The sequence below is a fragment of the Coturnix japonica genome, chromosome 25 (genome assembly GCF_054131305.1).
Source record: "Coturnix japonica strain WE chromosome 25, WE-NBRP24, whole genome shotgun sequence".
Taxonomy (NCBI): Eukaryota; Metazoa; Chordata; class Aves; order Galliformes; family Phasianidae; genus Coturnix; species Coturnix japonica.
Genome location: NC_140687.1, coordinates 7780001 through 7788707, shown reverse-complemented (window position 1 = coordinate 7788707; position 8707 = coordinate 7780001). Strand labels below are relative to the sequence as shown.

The 8707-nt window shown below is 48.8% G+C and overlaps 1 protein-coding gene across 1 annotated transcript in view; it reads right to left on the bottom strand.

The window, feature by feature from the left end:
* Nucleotides 1–3917: 3917 nt before the first annotated feature.
* Nucleotides 3918–8707, bottom strand: part of LOC146756900 (uncharacterized) — a 7841-nt gene continuing 3051 nt past the window's right edge. The window contains exons 2-8 of the mRNA XM_085523850.1: nt 7936–8075; nt 6845–6913; nt 6632–6703; nt 6439–6540; nt 5592–5735; nt 4926–5067; nt 3918–4740 (exon numbers count right to left, since the gene is read on the bottom strand). Of these exons, the coding sequence (XP_085379976.1) occupies nt 4644–4740; nt 4926–5067; nt 5592–5735; nt 6439–6540; nt 6632–6703; nt 6845–6913; nt 7936–7948 (639 nt within the window). The 5' untranslated portion in view covers nt 7949–8075 and the 3' untranslated portion in view covers nt 3918–4643. The remainder of the gene's footprint in view (nt 4741–4925; nt 5068–5591; nt 5736–6438; nt 6541–6631; nt 6704–6844; nt 6914–7935; nt 8076–8707) is intronic.

Below are 8707 nucleotides of genomic sequence, written 5' to 3'. Positions count from 1 at the left end.
TTCCACCTTCCTGGCCTGTAAGGTAAGAAGAGCCATTGTCTCAGCCCAGTTTGTAGGAGGGAGGCAAGGTTCTTTGATATACATATACCTGGTGCGGGAGTAAGAAACAATGGTTCAAACATTGGTCCGACCAGTTTATTACAAGACTTTATCAGGGAGATGGGGAAGGGGAGGACGGACGCTATTATGGTGTAGGGTGATGGGGAAGGGAATGCAGTAAAAATATGAAATAGAAGCAAGGAGTCTCTGTAGGAAGCAAGAGGGAGATATTCACCACCATGGATCCATCGAGGTTTGTAGTTCAGTCATTGGTCTTCAGTCGTGGTGGGTCGTCAGGCGTTGTTCTGTTAATGGTGACAACGATGACAATTTCCAATGGTAGCACCAACTTATTTATATGTCCAAAGTGGTCAAGTCAGCTCTCTTTGGAGTGACAGCTCGAATCCAAAGTAGTTGAGTCAGCACTCCTTGGAATGGAAGCTTCTGGCTCTGGGATCTTAGCAGAAATTCCTTTGTTCCCATCTTCTGAGCCTTGCCAGCAGATAAAAGGGAGCAGGGATACCCATCCGCATCCTGTTTTTCACAGGGCACGATGGCTTCATTACCCACATTTCCCACACCAAGCTGGAGCTATTTAGTCCCGGGCCAGATCTTCCGCTCATAAACAGTCCTGAGCACTCTTCTGGAGGCAAACAGCTCTGAAGGAAGGTGCTTTCAGATATTCAAATACCCAGAAAGTGATATTGATTGTCACACGGTAGCACCCATTACTTGCCACTTCAATAAATCATTGAGAGTCTTCTCACAAGAAACACCTCAGGAAGCAAGCTTGGAGCCAGAAAACAAGAAAGGACTCTCACAGCCATGACCCCCAGCCCTGTTCTTGCTGTGGGGCATGGAGCAGCTTTGAGCACCAGGAAGGGGAACCCTGGGAGAAATCGGGGACCTCAATGCTGCCCTGGCACTGGGCAGAGGTGGGGGACAGCGCTGCCCTCATCACTCACTGGGCGCCGTGTTGTAGCCTTTCTCCTTCTTCCCTGCAGACAGAGAGATGCATCAGCACAGGTTCACATCACAGCCAGGCTGAGGGCTCCTGAGGGAGCCTCAAATCCCCCCACAACCCCACTGTCCTCCTACACCCCTCCACTTTTACCTGCATGGCGTCTGTAGATGATGAATCCAACGCCAGCCATGATGGCAATGGCCACAACGGCGACAACCACCCCCACCACGTTGGGCACCACGCTGGACTGTGACTGCTCTGGGGGAAGGCAGGGCTGTCAGCAGCGGAAGGGGCAGCCCAGAGCCCCCCAGCCCCACATCCCCTCACTCACCCTATGAGTAGAGGCTGGGCTGGGGCAGGCTGGCGTGCTCCACACAGCACTGGTACTTGTCCCCGTGCGGGGCACGTACCTCCGACCGGAGCTGTTGTAGTGCACGAAGATTTCGCCATCCACGTACCCCACTTCAAAGAACCAGGGCTGCTCGGGGCTGGATTCCGTCATCCCTATTTCCAAGTACCGCATGGAGTGGAGCTCTGCGGGGTCGGAGCGCGGCGACCCCCCCTTTTTTATTAATTAGCAAGCTACTGCCTATAGAATAACAACACTACTTATATTAATAACATAACCATTATAACTCAATCAAGGCCTCGATTGACAATACTCTAGATGTGAAAAAAGAGACAAGTCAAACACAGCATAACAACATTACTGTTAAACCTACTAAAAAGAACAAACACGTTTGCTCTGCAACCTAAGTTTCTGCAACCTGGAAATAAATCCATGAGGGTCCCATTGTGTTCACATGTCACTAGTTAGGAAAAGTCTTCAACTTTCATATACTCTGATATATTGATTTTTAATGGCCACTAACTATTGTGCAACAAATGCTTTTAGGATGCTCATAACCATGCCTTTGAGCTAATAATTGATAATTGAACTTTATGAAGTTGCATGTCAGATAGAACCAGTTTTAGAGGACAAATGTGCTGGAGTATCACTAGGGGCATTATTACTTATTGACCCTTGAGAAACAGCAAACCGTGTTGGTAGTGGCTGCGACAGGCGGTGCCAGCAGGGCCTTCCCTGCTTCAAAGTGCACCTTTCCTCTCCGACCCATCACAGATTCTCTCCTGCATTCAGGGTCTGAAGGATTTCTTCCAGTTGTACACCATATCCGCATGGCCAGTGCGTGATACAGAGCCCAGGTGGAACAGCTGCCTGGAAAACAGAATAAACTATCAAATTTAGTTCTATTAGTATGCACTTTTGTCTCAAGTGATGCTTGGTCATATTTTTAAAATCCCAATTAGTTGGGTGTAAGAGACGTATCCATTCTACGATACAGGGTCATCCCTTTGCCTGGGATTCCTTTCCAGGTTTTGTCTTTGCAAACTAAGAAAAGCTAATTAATAGGCTAATAACATCATGAGTGAGCAGTACTAACATACTAAAAGAGCTATTCCCATAGATTACAGCACTGATTACATCAAATCCTTTCTTTAACACACATTTGATCTATGGATAATGCCTAAAATTCTAATTCTTGAGACTGCATTGGTAACACAGAAAATCACACACTATGTCAAACCATTACTAATATTATTTATAACACCGCAAGTTACAAAGCAATTCCACTAGGAAAGAAACACACAAACACAGTTACTATAAAGGCTGGATGCTATTTTCTGCCTTGAGATGAGACCAACAACGTATTCTGGTGGTGTTAGTAACAACCGCACAAGATTAGAAGTGTCTAGTGTCATATGAGTATCCTCAGTGAAAATCCATTGAATGATTTGCTTAGAAGCTTCAGATCGTATCCCATAGTCAGTCACAGTCTTACCAGCCTGCTGTAACAATTTCCAATGATGCACTTCCCACCGAGCAGCTCCCTGCTGATCGTCTATCAGCGGGCAAGCGAGCTGAAACACAGCTTGACACGGTCCCTCCAATATCATGTCTCTAATGACTCCAGACCAACGCAAAGGTGGAGGATCGCTACATGTGGGGGGGAATCGCATAGACAGGGGCTGTAAAGACATCGGTGAAACGCTCAAAGAGACTGATGCCTCCTTCGTACGCAGTTCTAAGTCCTGCAGCTCCTCAGTTAATGTTTTATTATGTTCCTCCAACGCTTTCTCATTCCCACCATTATCCGAGTCGCTTTCACTCTCAGGAGCTTCTTGCTGCTCTGCACACCCCTCAGCCCCCCCCCACCGCACCTTCCTCACCAGCCAAAACCGGATCTGCCAGAGACGTTGAAGAGGTCGAGGACGAGGGATTATTCGGGGCTTCTGCGGCAGCCCTGACTTGTGAGGCTGATGAGCAAACAGAGTACGAACCTCCTGGTAACAGGGAGTCAAGCTCTGACCTTGACTGAGCACTAGGTCCGGATAGAGCTTGTACCACAGCAGCAGCAATCTCCCACTCGGCTTGCATATTCTTCAATGTATTTATTTTGTATTCCTTATTTTTGGAGATAACAAAGTCCCACATATGGTCGACTATTTCTCGCTATTCGGCTACAGTGAACATCAGTGCCTCCTCCTGAAGATGTCCATTCATATGAGCCCATTTTACCAGCTCGGATATGCATTTAGGAGATACCTGCTCCCCTCTCTTAGAGAGAATACATTTGAGCAGTTCCTCCACAGCTTCCCACAACATCGTGGATGGCAGAGAACGGGATGGTACCCCGATGAGAGGTGAGTGCCAACCCCCCCCCCCCAGTTCTTTATTGCCCCCGCACCGCACTGTTAGAGAGGGGAGGTTCTTTGTTCCTTCTCTCCCTGGGTTTGTTCCCGCTGTCACCGAGTGAGCTCTAGAGAGAACTCCGTGACACAAACTCATTGCAAAGTCTAAGCTAGAAGAAGCGTCACCTCAGTGTATCCCAGAAAAAGAACAGCGTTGAGATTTTAATTGGTTTTGGTTTTTTGTTTTATTGAGGGTGGGTTGTTTTTTGTTGTTTTTTTAGGGTTTTTTTGGGGTTTTTTTGTCTTTTTTTTGGGGGGGGGTAGGGGGGTGCGAGGGGAAGGGAGAGGGAGGGGACAGTTGTTTGGTTGTTTTTCATATACAATAAAGCTATGCAGTTCCGCTGTCAGTCGCCTCAGAGAGTTCCCGAAGGAGCTCAACCACATTCTGCTCAACATCGAGTTGTTCCATTGAGTGGAACAATGGTAGTCTTGCAGATGGAGCAATGCAGGAATTCTGACAGGATCTCCAGGTGTATCCAGTTCATCATCTGAAAGCTCCGCAACCAAATTGGAAGGTACCAGTCCTCTTGTGCCATCTGTCAGCTCTCCCTGAAACCAGCCATTCTCACCCACATCTCCAAAGACATTACGCATTGTCCGGCAGTCAGAGGAAGCTCGTTTTCTGGGTCCTCATTAGGACCCTCAACAGGAATGTAGCTGTGTCGAGCTAAGAATCTTCAAACTGCTGGTGATACCTGTCCTGGAGAATGCAGGATGAAGGACAAAAGCTCTGCTCTCACATTCAGGGCCATCCTCTGACAGAAGGCAGCACTCAGGACTGTTCCCAAGGATCTCTTTCATGGCTTTGAGTTCAAGCTCCAGGTCTTCCAGATGACCTTGAAGACTTCTGGCCTCTTCAATGGCAGAATGGAATGGACTGGAGCTATTACGGAGACTCTTGTTTGACTGGGTCAGAGTCTGTCTCGTTGCCTTCCCCAGCTCCATCTGCTGCTTCTGCTGCTCTCTTTTCCCTCTTGCGCGCTCTGTGAGAATGAGTTTCAGAAAGCACTACTCACTGACAGGAAATAAGGGGAAACTTGAAAGACTTTGCAACCTGAGTCCTGGCAGTGTACTGCCAGCGGCTGATTTGGCCGTCCAGGATCCTGGCACCACAAATGCTTCATTGCCAAATGCAGCAATAAGGTGTTCTGGGGAAAGGCCAACTCACAGGTAGTTTTTGAGCACCCATATCACAGTACCAACGGCCAGCACCAGCGCAGGCAGCAGCATCGCTGAGACCGTCACCGGAATGCGGCGCTTCCGCACAGATCTGTGAGCAGCAGCCTCTGTGCTTTTGCCTGTGTTCATCCCTGGAAGAAATGAGACAATGTCCCACGTTACCTTCAGCTGCGCTACAGATAATCTCTCAGTGTGCTTCATGGACCCAAGAGGTCATTTTGTCAGTGGGTGCCTCCGTCTCTGGTGCCGAAGCACCGGAGGACAAGAAGGATTGCTTCCACCTCTCGTTGGGTACGAAGAGGCTGCACAGGCACTACCCGTGTCCTCCTCTGGGCCGAGAGCTGGGGCTGTACTCTGGGGTCTGGGCTTGGTCTGTGGGGAGAGCTACAGAGCAGAATCCCTCATGCTTTTCCCGGCATGCGTGTCCTGAGCTCTCCTGTGGGACGCCCCCCAGGCTGAAGGTCAGGCTTCAGCCAGCACAGGGCACAGCCAGAGCCAGCCCAGGGGAGAAACACTCCTGCTTCTTTTACATGTGCTCTATGCTCACACGCTCAGGTCTGGCTGCTGACCTGGTGTGCAAGAGCTGGCAGCAAGAGCCTGCAGGCACGCAGTGACTCTGGTTTGTGACACCGTATGATCATGGGACAGAAATTACCTGGCATGCCAGTTGGTGCTGCCTGCATTCCTCTGTCCGGGATGGGCAGTGTGGGATATCCACCTTCCTGGAGTGCATCCGGGACCGGCAGTGTGGGATATCCACCTTCCTGGAGTGCATCCCGCTCACTTTGTTGGTCCGTTCCTTTAGAAAGAAAGCAGGGCAGTAGGAGTGGGATGTCACGTGCTCTCATCAAAAACTGAGCTTCTCCAATCCCGAGCTCAGGTAAAGTCCAGGCCCCCCACCCCCAAGTACACTGTGAGCCCCTCTGTTACCCAAAGGCATTTGGGCCCTCCCAGCTATTGGACAATGCTGACTCCCTCACACCTCTTGAGGAATCAGCTCCTGTGCAAGGCCCTCACATTCTGTGCTGTCACCAGCCCATCACAGCCAGGTAGCTGCAGGCTGAAATCCAAGCTCTAACACACAGTCCAAGCCTTCAGAATTAGCATCTCCACCTCATTTCCAGCATTAGCAAAGGCAGCCAACCCTGCTCGGGATGCTTCTCCTGCCTTGAACTTGCTCAGCTGCACAGAGGGCTTTGGATGAACAGAAGCACAGTGCTTGCCACTTGCTGCCATCTGGGTGCCAACGACTGCACAAAGCAGCTCTGACAAGTAATGGTTGTGCTGGGGGAGCAGCTGCCTCTGGGTCTTGGCTGGATGCAGACCATCTGGCAGCAGACCAGCTCTGGTGCTTGACAGCACCTGCAAGGTGATACATGGAACACGGCTGCAGCACGGCTCTGACCCATTCCTTCCTGCTGTGCAGGCTACAGCCTGCCCACACCTGCATATCACACCTCAGCTTCCCAGGTCCCACAGTGAACAGACTGAAGTATACCCACCACGCTCTGCCTTCTCCATTTCCTTCAGCAGTCGCTTCAGGAGACGGGATGAGCCCTGAGAGTATTTTCCTCGTTTGTATTCATCCTCTTCTCTTTCCGGACCTTAACAGAATGTATGAAGTTAAATATCACGTGCATGAAGTTTTGAAGATCAGCGGCGAGTCAGCCAAGTCAGTGAAGACAGAGTACTCACTGCTGGGATTCCAGCTGGGCTCCAGCACAGGAGGAAACCGATGACCGGGCAGGGCCCACACTGGGGGCACTTCTGCAACCAAAGACCCATGAAAAGTTTCAGTCACACACTACAGCATCAACTGAGTAGCAGAGCGTACAGGGGACTGTGCCATGAAATGGCACTGAAACGGGCAGCAAAAGCTCTCTAAAGAATTTCAAAGCTATGACGTACCTGCGCGATCCGACAGAGTTTCAGTTCCAGATCTCAGAGAGGAAGCTGGATCAACTCCTCTAGTCAAATCTGCAAATGAACACAGGACAAAGCAACTGCTACTGAGCATCCCTTCAGCCACAAGGTCGCAGGATGCAATTAAAGCCAGGGATTCCTTCACAACACTATTCTCTCCCTTCCGCACAGGGAAACAAGGGGCCTGGGAGAGCAGGAAGGATGCAGATAAGGAGTGAGACCTCACGGAAGTCATCAGGCAAGGAGGAGAATAGATGTTGTAAATACCAGAAGAGGAGTTGCATCCCCCTGATAAGAACAAGAGGGGGTCTGCATGCTAAACAACTATTGAATATGTATCAGAATTCCGAGAAATCATTGACTATGTATGAGATGTACCTATATCTGTGTCACGATTTTACAAGTCCATGTGCAAGTTTGGTGGAGCTATCCCCCTTGCACCCAGCACTGGAATAAACATACCTGCTTTATAACCCATCTATGTGTTATAGAGTTTGATTCCGCAAGTCACTTACACCCCATATTTTCCCTAACAGCCACACTGGGTTATCTGGATTCGTTACATTTATCCATTGTTGCTGGCAGATGTTTCTCTCTCTCTCTCTGTCTTTAATCCCCACACAGCCCATCTTCCCAACTGTGGGTTTCGGTTAGGAGGTATGCACCCATAGGGTCCATGCCCTACTTGTAGATATTTATCCTGCCCAGCCCCAGGTGCCCAATTTGAGGCAATAGTTGCACATCCCTAATAGGCACAGTAATATGAGCCTGGGTGGTTACAGTATCCCCTCCCTAGGTTTGAGCTTAGGCAAAAATAGTAACCCTTTTGGTTTAGACTGGGCTGTATAGGTACCAGGTCACACAGGGATGTAAGGAAGCTTGGTGTGGGTGGCGTTGTGCTGCTATACAAAATGTGATCACTGTGAGAATCCCCAAGTACCAATGGATACCCCTAAGGCCCATCTTTCCCCACAATTCACTCCTCTGCCTCACTCGTCAACTGGGTTGCAACCAGCTACGAGGGGTTTTTTTAGTTCTTCTCAGCAGCAGTAGTGTTCTTCAGGGGAAGCCTTTACCTGGAATACCCATTGGGCTTGTCGCATTGTGAGTTTCAGGTCGTCACTCCCGGGAGCTACCTCCCACTTCTCGTCACCGATGGGTCCTTTAACACGGCTGGCATGAGTCCATCCTCTCTCTGCGGTTCGAATAGCTGTTTCTGCAGTAAATAAAACAACATAGGGACCTTCCCCTTGTGGTGTTAGTGTAGCTTCTTTCCAAGTTTTTATTAGGACCCCATCCCCCGGCTGTATCCTATGGATTGCTATCTCCAATGGGGACTGCTGTGCAATCAGATCCTTCTTGTAGTTCCTTGCACCCACTCATTAATTGTATAAGATTTTAATTGATCATCTTGTAAATGGGGGTGACCAAGAGGTATTTCAAGATTATAGGGCATACCATACAGCATTTCAAAAGGTGAAATTCCCAGATCAGTTCTGGGCTTCACACATATATTTAACAGAGCTAACAGCAAGCATTTTATCCAAGATGTCTTAGTTCCTATCATTAATTTTCTAAGTTGTTTTTTAATTTCCCCATTCATTCGTTCTACTTTACCAGAGCTCTGAGGGTGCCAAGGAGTATGATATTCCCATTTAATCCTTAGAATTTTCATTGTGTCACGTGTAACCTTTGACACAAAATGAGCTCCCCTGTCAGAATCTATTGCTTCTCTAATTCCATATTGAGGAATTATATTTTCTAATAGTACCTTCACTACTGTTTGTGCTGTAGCCCTTGCCGTAGGGAATGCCTCAACATAGTTTGTAAGATGGTCTACAATCACTA